The sequence below is a fragment of the Saccostrea echinata genome, unplaced genomic scaffold (assembly GCF_033153115.1).
Source record: "Saccostrea echinata isolate AGI-Se365-2 ecotype Australia unplaced genomic scaffold, CSIRO_AGI_Sech_v1 ptg000019l, whole genome shotgun sequence".
Lineage (NCBI taxonomy): Eukaryota > Metazoa > Mollusca > Bivalvia > Ostreida > Ostreidae > Saccostrea > Saccostrea echinata.
Genome location: NW_026889768.1, coordinates 847,882 through 864,812, shown reverse-complemented (window position 1 = coordinate 864,812; position 16,931 = coordinate 847,882). Strand labels below are relative to the sequence as shown.

The window sequence follows — 16,931 nt, the reverse complement described above, 5'->3', positions numbered from 1 at the left end:
GTGCTCATTTCCAAGAAATGGATCGAGGCAGCTGATTCTTGGAAATTGAAAGGATTGTCGTTTTACAATTACAATCGTGGAAGTTTAATTGAAATAAGGTCAACATATTTCAACTTCATCCTAGGCATCTTCTGACCAGACGTCAACTGTTCTGCAATTGTTGTAAGTGGTAGTTCGTATGAAAGATAAAAATTGTAGAATCTAGGTCTACACGAATAAACAAACATAACAAACCTTGTATACATTGATGACATATTGATCCAGGGGGTTTTAGTTTTTCCGAGTAATTTTACAGGATGTGCGTTTGCAAAGTGGGTGGGAACTTGTTAAAATAACATATCATGTGCTCATCTGAGCAATGAGCCATAGGCAGATATTATAATATAGGAATCCCCCTATTATCTTGACATGGTTTAGATAGTTTAGTATTAAGGGACGACACCTTTAGTCTTTCTTCATTACAGTGATATGACGATAAAGCGTGCAGTTGACACTGTGGTCTGTGACGATCAAGGTCTATGAGGGTTTGAAGCCTCAATCAATCACTAGTATAGAAACACCTCCATAGGAAACTCTATTTTATGGAACGGAAGATCTAACAAGGCATTGTTTAGAAACTGGTTCAAGTGTTATATTGAAGCATCCCAGGAAACAAATGTTTCCTGTATTTTGATATTGCATAAACGTGGTATCGAGGAATTTCCAAGCAGTTGCAGTGTTTACTGCTGTTGCATTGTTTTCATATGATAAGGACATAATTTGTAGTGATTTAGTTTTGGTGTTATTGTTTGAACTATGGAGGGTAGTTTTACTACTCTTCAATCTCCTCCTTGCTCTACTAGCATGTACAGTAATGGACAGCCAGTGTGTGAAATGTTATATAGCCAGGTCAAGGTAGAACCGGACACTCACTATCCATCTAATGGCTACAGTAGGCAGGCCATGAGACCAGACCATTTCTCAGACAGTTGCAGACAGAATCGCTATAATGGGCATAATCTTCGTATGGATTGCATGAGGCAGGACAGTTCATCTAACTTTTACTCAGATACCCAGAGCTCATGCTCCAAAATGTCCCCCCACTGTGGTGGCAGCCCCCCTGGCTATTCCTCTTATCCTGTTTATAATAACAATTCTATGCAAAGTCCTCTGTCATGTGCACTTGGAATGCAAAGACCAAGAAAGGTAGGGTGACAGCATTTTCTTTGGTGAATATAATGATTTCATATTTAGTTAATATACTTTGTAATTTACGTACACTACAGTAGACTTAATGTAAGTTTGCACTTTGAAAAAAAAAATAATGTAAATTATTTTTGTTTTTTGTTCCAACTTTTAAAAAAAAATTTTCCTATAAAATGTTGTGGTGGGTGTCAATTCATCGTTTAAGTATTTTTTTTTATAGTTAAGTGTGAGGAGATAACTGGTAGAGCATCTCTGATCAAGCAGGTGTTATCTGTATCTCTTGGGAATTGGGCAAAGGAATCAGCCTCTTAATTGCTTGTGTTGGATTAAATAGTTCTTGCATGTCTATATTTTAGACTTCATGACATGTTTTGGTTTTATCATTATAATATCATTTGTTTGACTGGGAAGAAAACTTTGTCGATAATACTGGAAATAAACTTAATACTAAATTAGGCTGTAAGGACATCTGTGTACAAGTGACGTTGATTTATTAATAACATTTGGAAATGTCACGACTGAAGGTGACACAGCTATTGAGGAGTTTCCTGTCTTGTTCTCTTTCTTCAAAGTACGCTGTTATTGTTGTAAACTTTCTTGTTTACAATTTTCTGAAAACTGATCCTTCAAACATAAATTTAAGATTTCTACAGATCTGCTTTCAAAGTATGTTTAAAACAATTAAGTTACCAGTAAATTATTTTTTTTTTGGAGTATGAAACTTTGAAGTTAAGTAACAAAAATCAAAGTTCAAGTACATTGTAATAAGAATTATTAGTCTGTGATGTTGGTAAATATCTTGAAAATGAATGAGTTGTTTTGCTTGTTTGTTTGTCAGTAATTAAGTACTAGGTGAAAAGGATATTCTGTTTCTGGTGCCTCTTAACCCCCAAAGTAAACCCAGAGGTGACCTTATTATCAAGGTCAAAGAAGATAGGTCAAGGCCAGAACAATATAGGGCTGTGTTCAAGATCCTAGCAGATAGCCTTTGCCATAGCTGATAGGCTAGATATCTAGGTCGTATTGAACATCTGTATGAATTAACACTTGTTATGGCTAGGCTAGCTTTTCATTCAAGATCATAGCAGCTATGTAGACTCTATGATCTTAAGCAGCCCAGCTATGTAGATGCTATGCCTCTTAAGCAGTATTGTGAATAAATTTGACCAGAAATTTAACATTTAAAACCTAGTATGATAGGAAGTGATACAAACTTGAAGAAATATTATTCAGATAACATCTAAAAAGGATACATGCAGTACTCATGAACCACATGCTTTTGAATACAAAATGATTTTTTGAAAATTGATGATCTAATGGTGGTTGAGTAGAATCTCCTTGTAAATTATTCAGCTACAGTTCTTTTATAGCCCTATAATTGTTAACTTATTGATGTTTGGTCCTTAAATGTAAATGAAGATAAAATCTATAGTCATTTTTACTTCACTAACTTTTGTTCGATATTTTTTCAATAAAATCTGGTGAATTGAACATTTTAAATTGGTGTGACAAAAAAATGATACCGTCAGATGTTACCTGTGATGCATTGTTTGCTCATATTGTCATCTAAACAGTGATCAGGAAAGATTCTCTTGCATAAGAAATGTTAAGTTATTGTTTCACAAGTTCAAATGAATACATGTATTTAAAAGCAAATTTACTTCAGTCATCAGATTGTAAATTTGTGTTATGTTAATTAGAAGTGTTAATTTTTTTCATTCACTCGTATACACTGTAACAAGAGGGAAGAGTAATGGGGATATTGACATATTTGTCTGATTAAGTCTGTGACTGTATAAATTACAGAAATTTATGTACTATTTAATACGTGGCCTCATTGTGTTAATGCTGTGCTGGATGACAGCTTTTTTTTTGGTTGGAGACATTTTTTGGAAAGAAATATATGTTCTATGATATTAATTTAGAATGAGTGTTACCTGAAGCAGACATAAAGGTATAAAGGTCATACTAGCAGCTGCTAATTTTTGGCATGAGCTATTTATAATAAGAGAAGGTTTTTAACATAAATTAATTTTTAAAGCGACTTGAGCGTAGATTACTAGTGTCTGAATGTGAATTTGACAAAGCTGAAAATCTTAAAGCTCTATATGGCATTTTTAAGCTTAAAAAAATACGAAATTGAGTATAGATATACATGATATATGTTATATATGTTAAAATTAAAATTTTCACCAATTTTGAAATTTTCTCTTTGTTCTTCCATCATGTCCATATTTGCCTATCTCTTCCTTGCTCTTCTGTCTAAATCTGTTAAATTGCTTGTGTTCGCTGATCTGCTTGTTCTCATTGTTGTATTATTGAATAATGTAAATTATACTGGTAGTGTCACACGATCAAATTAAGGTGAAGTTATTCAAATCTTTATTATTTTTGTGGAGTCAGTAAATAAATTGGTTAATGTGTTAAATTTTTTATGTCTTTTGAATGCGATTGATATAATTGTGAAATTTACAGAAAAGTCCTATCTTTATATAAAGTAATAAAACAAATAAAAAGATCTTATTACTTTTAGTTATCTGAACTTATCAAAAATATGCCATGTAGCTTTAAAATTTATTTAACATTTTTTCAAATGCAAAGGAAACACATCACATCATATACACTTTATAATTCTGCAATTATATCCTGATAGTTAATTGATCTTTCCGGTCAAAGATGTTTAAGGAGGGCCTGGGAGTAATATGGTTGACAGGCAGATTCATTCGGCAGTGGACAGGTAGCTCACTGGGAGAGCACTTGTTTAGAGTTCAGTTGGCTTGGAATCAGATTTGAATCTTAGTCTGGTCAATTGCATTTCCTCCCTGTTATCTAAGAAAGGCTCTCAGGTCATATTTGTTCAAGGAACTAGCTGTGATATTTTCATATCTGTATTAATACATGTTGACATTGTAGTGATTTTACAAATTTTTGTGATGAAAAAAATTTGTAACATTACATGTTTTATTTTAATTTTGTCATGGGAATATATACATGTATGTCTATAAATGAAGTTATCTGAGTGATCAAACGGACATGGAGAATATTCACCATGTTTACTGTCATCTTCGGTAGCCAAGGGTAACATTATTTGCTCCTCCTCTCTCTTCAAAATTTTTTGTTCACATTCTTTTGCTACACGAGGTTAGACAAGTTTTAATTGGTGGTGCCAACTCTGGCTGGAACCTTTGAAATGCATAATTCTGCATTCAACAAAAGTTGACTCAATCTGCCAAGGGTGAAAAGAGAAGAAGAGCGGATTGCTACTCTTGGCTAGCAAAGATGGTTCACTGTGTGATGTTTAATTATCTGTTTATCTTCCAAGACCAGACCTGTTTAAGTAGGTTGGACATTATACTGGTAATAGCGTGAATGATGGATGTACAATCTGATCACGATATCTAGGGAAAATTAAATTCCCTACTCTTATCCACTCTTCAGTACCCTTTACCTGGCAGGTGATTTCAAAGCAATTAGGCTAATATTTTACGCAGTACAAAATATATCTAACCAAATAACTTTAAAAGGTGATATTTAAATTCTGTGCCACTTTCATTATATTAAAATAACCATCTAGTTTTGGGAGTTTTGGCAATATACATACATTGGCACTCTCTACCAGTGGCTCTTACATTCACCTCTGTCATTGGCTAATATCACTATGACTAGTGCAATATAATAAATTTATTATAAGTCATTATAATTTTAAAAATTGTTAACACACCTGAGCTGAAAGCTCAAGTGAGCTTTTCTGATCACCCATTGTCCGTTCTCCGTCCGTCTGTTAAATGTTCACATTTTCAACTTCTTCTCAAGAACCACTGGACCAACTTTAACCAAAGTTGGAACAAAGCATCCTTGGGTGAAGGGGAGTTTAAATTATTAAAACGAAGGGCCAAGCCTCCTTACAAGGGGAGATAATCAAGAAAAGAAAAAAATAAGGTGGGCTCATTAAAAAATCTTCTTCTCAACAATGCTCAAAAAGCACGGGGCCAGAAAAGCTGAAACTTATGTGAAAGCTTCCTGGGGTGAAGTAGATTCTAAATTGTTCATATCAAAGTTTTATGTTTAGGAAAAATTCTTTAAAAATCTTCCTCTCAAGAACCACAGGGCCAGAAAAATGAAACTTATATGGAAGCTTCCTGAGGTAGTGTAGTGCACTAGATTCTAATTTGTTCAAATTATAGCCCCCTGGGGAAGAGTGGGTGGCACATTAGGGAATCAAATTTTTACATTGAAATATATAGGAAAAATCTTTAAAAATTTTCTTCTCAAGAACCATGAGGCCAGAAAAGCTGAAACTTATATGGAAGCTTCCTGAAGTAGTGTAGATTCTAAATTGTCCAAATCATGACCCCAAGGGGTAGGATGGGGCCACAATAAGTATTACAAGGGGGGGAAATCTTGTGTAGAACAACAGGGCCAAAGTTACTCAGGTGAGTATTGTGGCCCATGGTCCTCTTGTTTTAATACTTGTCTTGTAAGGTAGCTAGAATATACTCAGCGTGTGTAGAGCTATTGCTTTAACTTGGAAGAATCCTTTGAATATCATTTTTTTAATCTTTCAAAAAATCTTGACATGAGACCACCATTTGCAGAGGTGTATGAGAGGGAAACAAAATTTCTGTGTAGGAGATAGATACATTGGAAGACACGGTAATTTGCAGAATAGGTTAATCAAAACTGTACCCAAAATAGTTGTGCAACTTCACATACATATAGTATGTATGAGCTGGTAAACACTTTCAGGTACATGCATACACAGATTTAGAGGGGGGGTCAGGGAGGGGGGTTCCGGAACCCCTGGAATTTGCAGAGTTATTAAAGGTACAGGTAACTCTTGATACCTCGATGTCCGCGGGACCGAGGAAAAACTTCGAGAGATCAAGAGTTCGAGAGATCAAGAGTCTGGAATTTTCCCGGTTTGTTGACAAGTTTTAAAATTAGTCTTACTGGATGTAATGATTTTCACGCAGTGCTAACCTTTTACACGTGGTTTTTATAAAACAACGATATTTTTTCGTAATTTAGATGAATTTTTCATTAAACTGAGTAAAGCAACAATGTATATCGTCATTTCATGTATATTTATTTAATCTTTGTAATATGGACATCATACTACCACTGGCGGATTTAAGGGGGGGCGTGGGGGGCACACGCCCCCCCTAAAATTTTCAAAGTATGATATGACTAATATCAATAATGCCATACTTTGGTATATACATGTAACAAACCAATACCACTATTTTTGTGCCTGGTTTTACTCTTAAAATACACGAAAACCCAGGAGCTTCCGGGGGCTTCGCCCCCTGGGCCCCCTCTATTCAAAGTATGATATGACTAGTATTAATAATGCCAAACTTTGGTACATATAAACTAACCAATACCCCTATTATTGTTTACTTTGACACTGACTCGAAATGAAAATTAAATTAGTGTTTCGTCTTTTAATCAATTACTACTTTTCACTGACACTGCGTCTCTAAATTATCGTAAGACAGTCGATGATAATCATTTTAATAGCATATAGGCAAAATATGATTAATTATAAATCGGTTATCACCTTGCAGCATAAGTGTCACCTGAATAAACATCCCGTTTCTCGAGACCCGCGTCTTCTGCCTGGAGCCATTTAAATCTCCAGGTAAAGGTGCTAATTATATAACCTTGTATACACATAGCCACTTCGAGGTATCGAGGGTAAATTCTAATAGAATATGCATAGTGGGACTGCATTTTGACTTCGAGGGATCAAGGGTTTCGAGAGATTAAGAGTTCGAGAAATCAAGAGTAAATTTGCTTAGTTATATAGGGGAAAAATTCGGGACCGGAGACTCACTTCGAGCGATCAAGAACTTCGAGAGATCGAAGTTCAAGCCATCAAGAGTTACCTGTACATACTGAAGCAAATGAAAAAGGACTTTTTTTTTGCTTGTCAAGAAATTTTTGGGTTGGAATTTTTTTTTGACTGGGATGGAACCCCCCCCCCCCCCCCCCGGAAAAAATTCCTGGATCCGCACCTGACATGTATGGGGATTTCATATAATTATGTATATGTTATTATACCTATTGCTGAAAATCAGTGATTTAAATATAATTTCAATATATTCTTGTAATCACTGCTCCTTACTTATAACCTGTAGACTTCCTCTTTAATGTATGCCACTTTTTTCAGAAAATGAAAAATAATTACATGGCCTTGTCTGTTGCATGCAGTTAAGATGCAATCATAACATACCATAAACATGTCTTTGTCATTCTGTGGCATGTAGAGGATATTTTTAAAATTTGCAAATATTAACACGTAATCAATCTAAGTCAGCATGAAACATGTTAATATTTGTGCATTTTATTATTTCTTCCCACACACAAAGGCTCTGCAAGACTTTTATTCGAGATTGATATTAGTGAATTGATTTGTCTTCTTAAAATATTTTATGGCCTTTAAAGTACCCCCACCCCACCCCCTCTTCAGTTTTACAATGGGGATTCTTTGTTCAAAATTTAGTATGGGTCCTTGGCAAGGTAATATAAAAGGGATAACATTTTGATTATTATTGTACAGGAAAACCGTTGTGAAATGCTTGATCTCCTAAAGAAAAGTAAGCATAGTAATTGTTTACAGTTCTGTGATCAATGTGCAGACTGCTATAATTATATTCACAAATGGGACATGCTGAAAAATATTATATATTTATCAAGTGGAAAAACCAGTAAATCTGCATAATTGTTTTAAATTTTTCTGGTATTTTAAAAACAATTTACCCGAATTCTTAACAAATTCAAGAAAGCTAGGTTTTCTACAATTTCTTTTGTTTCTCATTGTTTATTAAGGACAGATGATACAAACAAAAAAATTAATGTCTGGATTTATATATATTTTGATTGTGATCTATTTTGGTTGTAAATATCAAATTTCTAGAATATTGAGAAATTGTAAACTTTCTATGATGTTCAGAATTCTATCTTTCTGTGATCAACCAAAATCGTAAATCAATATGTAAAATTTTTCATGTCCCAGGGGATATTTCAAGTATCTGTAATATATAGCAGCACACAACATCATTTTTTTTTATTTATAAGTAAAATATGCCAACCATTTAAATAGCCTTAAAAAGTTCAGGTTTCTTTATAGTATGAAGGTAATTTTGATATGTAGCATCAGTATTCAGTAAGTCTATTTTGAAGCATCAATCACTTTCTTAAAAACAAGGCAGTCAACCATTTAATATAAAAAATGTAATTCACTGATTCAGAAAAATAAAGCATAAGTTGCAATCCAATTTATTTTTATGTCCATTTAAACATCTTTTAATTAACCCATTTAAGCAATAACTGAAGAAAAGTAAGAGTTTGTAGGTTAATATCAATAGAAATATTATATCTGTTTAGTTTAATTTATGTAGTGTAAGTAGCTAGGGGGATGCAAGTCAACATAGGACAATAACAGTCATCACAGCACTGGGTGCAGGTCACATGATCTTTACAAGTGCAAATTAGTTTTCTGAATTTTGCTGTATGGTATCATGTTGATTTATGCAGTTAAAACTTTGTAATTCAGGGATATTGCCATATTGGTATACATTGCTGATTGCAGATCATAATTAAGGAAGATCTCTGTTGTCTTTTGTTCTACATGTAAATTTACATTTATGTAGATAATACAATTACAATTTTTTGGACAATAGCACAATGCAATATTATACAATCATTGCTGTTTTTGAGGTTACTATGAATATTGTACTCCTAAGGTGGCTAAATCATCGGGCTTGGTGAATATTGTACTCCTCAAGTGGCTAAATCAACGTATTGACCCAAAAAACAGCAGTTATTGATTTATTATATGATTAAATGATACAAACTCATTAAGCAGTTCATGCCATCTACTTGTTTACATTTGCAGAAATCCTAGCCAAATGTAATGAGAATATGGAATTTTTAAATTCTACTTGGAGTTAGTTGAAATGATGTCAGGCTCTTTTATAGGATCGATTTTGAAAAGGGCTGGGGGAGGGGGGTGGCATTATCATGGAAAACTGACAGCTGAAAAAAGACTAACTCTAAATCGAATTCTCTTAACTTTAAATTTTGTTTGTCCTTGTGTATATATATATATATTTTTATTTTAGTCATTTATTTTGTGATCCTCTCATATTCCAATGACAGAAATAAAACTGAACGAGGGGATAATAAAATATAACATACAGTATTTTGCTTTTCCAAGTGTAAATATTGAGTTGAGACTTGTTGTCTTTGTTAATATTTCCTTTTTTTTAAAATTAAATTGTTCTTTTTTAATCTTTTTAAATTTACTAAATTGAAGTTAAGAAAAAGCAAGAGACGTAATAGATGACAAAAGTTTAATTTTACAAAGACTGTGAGATGTGTTGGATGAAAATTCAATGTGGAATTTGGCCTTTGTATAAATGTAGTGTCAACACCTCCATTGGCAGATATTTTTTTTCTGGTTGAAAATATACAATGTTTATAGTAAAAGTGAATTCACATTAATGTTCATACGTATTAAATATATTTCATATTGTCCCAACAACAGCAATGGTATGGGTTTGGATTTCTTACATAAAACAGCTGAATACTGAAAATATTAATTAATTGACCCACAGTCTTATAGTCTGATATAGATAGGTACTTTCAAACAAATTTTTTAAAGAAATCGGAAGTCATCTCATTTATTTCTTTTTAGTTTTACTTTTTACCTGGGGTATTACTGGTGAAGTTCTTGGTTTTTTAAACCAAACCTGACTTTATTTTACTGGCACAATGGAAAGAAAAAATTTTTAATTCATTGGTCCTCATGAATATTTGTTGGGTTTCAGGCCGATGGACAGGCGTTAAGGTCGAACACTGTGCATAATCCTAGAGGGAACAGGATACATGAGATGACTACTCTGTCACAGGAATAGAAAGTCACGCAGTATCAAAGAATAAACTATTGTGTTAGTTTTTACTACTTGAGGATATTGTAGCTTTTCCTAGAAAAAAAATGGACTCTTGAACTTTCTCTATTTCGTGTTTAAACATTTATAGTTTTTAACTAGCGGGTGGTTACATAGGAAATTCTTTTGAGTGCTACTTCCTGCAGCATATTATTGATAAACAGAGATCTTATTCAATTTTTTTCTTCTCCTCATAAACTATAGACATGCAAGCTGAGGCAACAGATGTCATTATACAGAGAAATACTGAAATGTCTTTTTTAAGTTTTGATGTAATTTAGGAGCAGTATTATTTAAAGTATTTAGCATAAAAGAATCATGCTACTAAGTACTTGATAAATTTGCCAGTTTTCATGGTATACTCTATTGAAAGCAAATGAAAGTTTAAAGTGAAATATGGAGATTAAAGGAATTCAATTATGAATTTCTCTAACTGGATGTCTTACACTTAATTTAGTTGTCCCCTGCTTTTGCTATAGTAAGGGACTTTAAATCTCATTGGCCTGGCATTCTATCTGTCTGTGTGTCTGTCAGTCTGTCTGTCACAAAAAACTTTTGGTCATAACTTTTGAATGAGAAAAGATAGGGCTTTCATATTTAAGATATGTATTACCTATGACAGAACCTTTTCAAATATACTATGATTTTTTTCACTTTGAAGTTTGACCAACTTTATAAAATATGTAACATTGGTGATAACTTTTGAATGAGAGAAGATAGGGCATTCATCTTTCACATTTGCATTACCTGTTACAAGACCTTTCTGAATGTACCAGGTACTATGGTTTTTGACCCCGAGACTTAACCTCAAAGTGCTAGAGACAAGTCAGTTACAATATGCCATAAATAACTGCATCCGAACGAATAAGACATCAAAAGTGAGGAACCAAAATTCTTTGAATTTACCGGTACTTGTTATACATTGAAACTGCTAAAAATATAACTATTAAAACTGTTAATATTCTGGTAATTTTGTTGCAGATACCATGTAGTTATGCTGTTCAAGTGGCACATCCCAACCAAATAAAACCTAAGTGCTTTTCCTCCTTTTAAAATTCCCTCAGTTTGATCCAATAAGAGCTTTAAGTCCCCCAAATCAAATGTGTCAATAGGTCTGTCGGATGAGAGTCCTGTTTATCATGTTTGCAATCAGATTTCAAATCTATACTTTTTTTCTGTGATGTGTAAGATGCTCATCAGTGATGTTTCCTGTTACAGTTTAACACATCATTTCTTAATTTCTCAACTTCCTCTTTTTTTTTTTTGTGTTTTGTTTTTAGCTCTTCTGGTCAGAGACCAAAAGAGCTGTGATAGTAAGGTGTAAGTCATCTGTCTGTCTGTCTTAGTCTGTCTGTATACAATTTTTCAAAATGCTATTCCTCCTACAGTTTTGGTCTGAATTCAATATAACTTGGGACACAAGTAGACTATACTAAGATACATAATTCTATTTATTGGGTTTTGATTTCCTTGAACAGTGTTGCCATGGTTACTAAAAATAGAAATTTAAGTGAAATACCTTCAAAAGCCTACTCCTCCTACAGTTTTGGCCTGATTTCAAAATAACTTAGCACACAAATAGGCTATACTAAGATAATAATTCTTTTATCAGTTTTGGGTTTCCATGAGTGGTGTTGACAATGGTTATTAAAAATAGAAAATTAAAGAAATACTTTCAAACACCTACTCCTCCTACAGTTTTGGTCTGATTTCAATATAACTTAGCACACAAGTAGGCTATACTAAGATACTTAATTCTTTTTATTGGTTTTTGATTTCCATGAACAGTGTTGCCATGGTTACTAAAAATAGAAATTTATGTGAAATACTTTCAAAAGGCTACTCCTATAGTTTTGGTCTGATTTCAGTATAGCTTAAACAGGGTTAGAAACTCCCTGAAATTACAACTCGCAAATAATTGCGAGTACCAAGAAAGTGCACTCGCAATTTTATAAGACTACTCGCAATTTTCATATAAAGTTAAATTTATATCAATTAAATACATGTAACTTACGGAAAAAGTAACTACTGTACAATACACAAAATACACCTACAGAGTGACTTTTATTTAAATTACTGATTTAAATCAAAAGCATTGTCGTCTGTCATATTATATAATTTTGCTACAGTTTCAATGCCAAAAAATCAACTAGCAAGTTTTTGCGAGTTACCTAATTTTTAACTCGCAATTCTGGAATTCTAACTCGCGTTTTGCGAGTTGTATATAGTGAATTTCGAACCCTGGCTTAACACACAATTAGCTAGCTATACTAAGATACTTAATTCTTTTTACTGGTTTTTGATTTCCATGAACGGTGTTGCCTTAATTACTAAAAATAGAAATTTATGTGAAATATTTTCAGAAGGTTACTCCTCCTACAGTTTTGGTCTGATTTCATTATAACTTGGCCCACAAGTAGACTACACAAAGATACATTTTTTTTAATCAGTTTTTGATTTCGATGAATGGTGTTGCCATGGTTACTAAAAATAGAAATTTTGGTGAAAAACTTTCAAAAGCCTACACCTCCTACATTTTTGGTCTGATTTCAATAAAACTTGACACAAGATACAAAATGCTATATATTAGATTTTGATTTCAATGAACAGTGTTGCCATGGTGCCTAAAAATAGAAATTTCTGTGAAAACATTGAATACGCTTCTCCTCCTACAGTTCTGGTCTGATTTCTATATAACTTAGCACACAAGAGATTAATTGTCTTTATCGTTTTTTGATTTTGATGAAAGATGTTGCCATGGTTTCTAAAAATAGAAATTTCTGTTAAATTCCTCTAACAGTTTTAGTCTGATTGCAGTAAATCTTTCCAAAAAAGAGACTACACCAAGGATCATTATTCTATTTATTGCTGTTGCAAAGTTTCAAGTCAAAGTGCTACTTTTTTCTTCCTTTGTTTTAAGTACAAACCAGTGGAGCTACAGTCTTGTCAGAGATCTCTGGTTTGAAAAAAGACATGTCTTTGATAAATGTAATATTTCCTTCTGGATGAACCTGAAGGAGACAAATTTGTTTTGTATTTTTTTAAATTGTTAAGAGTTTTTGCTTGAAGGTGACTCCACAATAGGGACATCTGCAGTGTTTTGTACTAGATGACAACAATTCTCTGTTTGGAGAACATGTGACAATAGTTGAACTCTGTTCAGATCAGGAAGCACCTTTTTGTTGCACTTTGTTTTTGTTTTTGTTTTAATGTTACAAGTATTTGCAAACAATTTTTCAAGAGTTAGGATGTAAATAAAGAATAAATAGGCAATTTAACGCAGACTGAAGAATTTTTGAGATGTAATTCAGAAATATTACTTCACTGACATGATTTTTTTTAGTGTATTTGCTTACACATTTTGTCAAAAATAGTCCTGCCACATACTATATTGAAGTTTATGCATCTATATTGAGATCACATGATGTCAACAGCATGACTCATATTTAAAAGGGGGGCCACAACAGGTGGGGACAGAACAAAGGAATGTTTTAAAATGTTAATACCGTCAAATTTTGTTATCGCGAACTCAGTGGGGCCAAGAAAAACGTTGAGATATCTGAGGATATGAGATAGCGTGGTTAAAATACCTTTAAAAATTCCAACTCACTTTGACATATCCATGGTATTCAAGACATAATGAGAAAATGAAGTTCAACCATAAGGAATTTGTATCTTTGTTTTGGTGTCTATAAAGAAATAACTTATCTTGGAGGATGTGATATTTCTTGCATGAGAGGCTCGAAGCTAAAGGCTTATGTAATTTATCATAGGCTCCAGAATAGATGAAACTTAAGTGAGTGCTTTCTGACTTAATATAGATTCAAGTTTGTTCAAATCATGGCCCCCTGGGGTAAGGTGGGGCCACAAAAGGAGATCCAAGTTTACATGGGAATATATAGGAAAAAATTTTTAAAATCTTTTTCAGTAGCAACAGGGCCATGATCAGTCATATTAATGTACAAGAGTGCTCAGGTATGCTCATATTTTTTTTTTAATCAATTTGTATCCCTAGGGAGTAGGGTGGTTCACAGTAGGGGATCAAAATTTTACATTGGAATATATAGGGGGAAATATTTCAAAGTCTTCTTTTCAAGGACAGCTAGGTCATGATTACTGAAAAATATATCCAAGCAGCCCCAGGTAGTGCAGATTCAAGTTTGTGCAAATCATGGCCCCTTAGGGTAGGGTGAGGTATGTATTCTATAAGAATTTATGTCAAATGAATCATGGGTAATTATTTAAAACTTTGTTGTCATAGTTTAGTAAACTAAGGAAATTAATTTCCTAATCACAGTAAAGTATTTTTCCCATATTCAGTTTACTCGATTCCAATTCTCAATATGACTCTCATTCTATATTTTCAGAGTCAAGGAATGTCAATTTGGGCAAAAACCCAGTTGTTGCCCCAAGAACTCCTCAAACATGTGTCGAGTTTGTATGAGAGTTCACAGATCCCGATTGAGGTTCGGCATTACTTTGCTGACTGGATAGAGGAACAGCCATGGTAATACAAACCTTTCAATACAGTCAAATCAGCTTATCATGCCCATTATTGTAAAAGATACAGTCAAATCTGCTTATCATGTCCATTATTGAAAAAGATACAGTCAAATCTGCTTATCATATCCCAACATTCTGTTTTAAAGTTAGAGCTTTTCATCTAGTATACAGTCAAATCTGCTTATCATGTCCCAACATTCTGTTCTACAGTTAGAGCTTTTTATCTAGAATACAGTCAAATCTGCTTATCATATCCCAACATTCTGTTTTAAAGTTAGAGCTTTTTATCTAGAATACAGTCAAATCTGCTTATCATATCCCAACATTCTGTTTTAAAGTAAGAGCTCTTTATCTAGTATACAGTCAAATCTGCTTATCATGTCCAACATTCTGTTTTAAAGTTAGAGCTTTTTAGCTCACCTGAGCTGAAAGCTCAAGTGAGCTTTTCTGATCACATTTTGTCCGGCGTCCGTCTGTCCGTCTGTCTGTCTGTCTGTCTGTAAACTTTTCACATTTTCAACTTCTTCTCAAGAACCACTGGGCCAAATTCAACCAAACTTGCCACAAAGCATCCTTGGGTAAAGGGGATTCAAGTTTGTTCAAATGAAGGGCCACGCCCTCTTTCAAGGGGAGATAATTAGGAATTAGTGAAAAAATAATGGCATCATTTAAAAATCTTCTTCTCAAGAACCACTGGGCCAGGAAAGATGAAACTTATGTGGAAACATCCTCTGGTAGTGTAGATTCAAGTTTGTTCAAATCATGACCCCTGGGGGTAGGGTGGGGCCACAATGGGGGATCCAAGTTTTACATAGAAATATATAGGAAAATATCTTTAAAAATCTTCTTCTTAAGAACAGTAAAGCCAAGATTGGTCATATTTATATGGAAGCATCCTCAGGTAGTGTAGATTCAATTTTGTTCAAATCATGACCCCCGGGGGTAGGGTGGGGCCACAATGGGGGATCCAAGTTTTACATAGAAATATATAGGAAAATATCTCTAAAAATCTTCTTCTTAAAAACAGTAAAGCCATGATTGTTCATATTTATATGGAAGCATCCTCAGGTAGTGAAGATTCAAATTTGCTCAAATCGTAACCCCCGGGGGTAGGGTGGGGCCACAATGAAGGATCCAAGTTTTACATAGGAATATATGGGAAAATATCGTTAAAAATCTTCTTCTTAAGAACAGTAAAGCCATGATTGGTCATATTTATATGGAAGCATCCTCAGGTAGTGAAGATTCAAATTTGCTCAAATCATAACCCCCGGGGGTAGGGTGGGGCCACAATGAAGGATCCAAGTTTTACATAGAAATATATAGGAAAATATCTCTAAAAATCTTCTTCTTAAAAACAGTAAAGCCATGATTGGTCATATTTATATGGAAGCATCCTCAGGTAGTGAAGATTCAAATTTGCTCAAAATGTAACCCCCGGGGGTAGGGTGGGGCCACAATGAAGGATCCAAGTCAAGAACAGAAAAGCCATGATTAGTCAAATTGATATGGAGGCATCTTTGGGTAGTGTAGAATGAAATTTGTTCAAATGAGGGCCCCCATGGGTAGGGTGGGGCCACAATGGGGGATCAAATTTTTACAAATGAATATATGGGAAAAAAATCTGCTGCTCAAGAACAACAAAGCCATTTGTTATATTGATATGAAAGCATCATCAGTTTGTTTAAAATTCAACACCCCCCTCCCTATAAACTTTTCAATACTGTACTGATTTTTGCTTTTTTTCCTAGCCAATGTGTGCTCAGGTGAGCGATGTGGCCCATGGGCCTCTTGTTATCTAGTATACAGTCAAATCTGCTTATCATGTCCCAACATTCTGTTTTACAGTAAGAGCTCTTTATCTAGTATACAATCAAATCTGCTTATCATGTCCCAATATTCTGTTCTACAGTTAGAGCTTTTTATCTAGTATACAGTCAAATCTGCTTATCATGTCCCAACATTCTGTTCTTCAGTTAGAGCTCTTTATCTAGAATACAGTCAAATCTGCTTATCATGTCCCAACATTCTGTTCTACAGTTAGAGCTTTTTATCTAGTATACAGTCAAATCTGCTTATCATATCCCAACATTCTGTTTTACAGTAAGAGCTTTTTATCCAGTATACAATCAAATCTGCTTATCATGTCCCAATATCCTGTTATACAGTCAACAGGGGCCTTATTTTGACTTAACTGCAAAGACTATCATCTCTGAGAATTTAAGAATTGATGTCAGTTGACAATAAATATTGTTTTATGATATGTCAAAAGATACAAGTTTTAATTCA

The 16,931-nt window shown here is 33.8% G+C and overlaps 1 protein-coding gene across 1 annotated transcript in view; it reads left to right on the top strand.

The window, feature by feature from the left end:
* The first annotated feature begins 384 nt into the window (after positions 1-384).
* The window catches only part of LOC133189653 (signal transducer and activator of transcription 5A-like), a 46,991-nt gene continuing 30,444 nt past the window's right edge, over positions 385-16,931 (top strand). The window contains exons 1-2 of the mRNA XM_061325054.1: positions 385-1,185; positions 14,507-14,646. Coding sequence (XP_061181038.1) covers positions 796-1,185; positions 14,507-14,646 — 530 coding nt within the window. The 5' untranslated portion in view covers positions 385-795. The remainder of the gene's footprint in view (positions 1,186-14,506; positions 14,647-16,931) is intronic.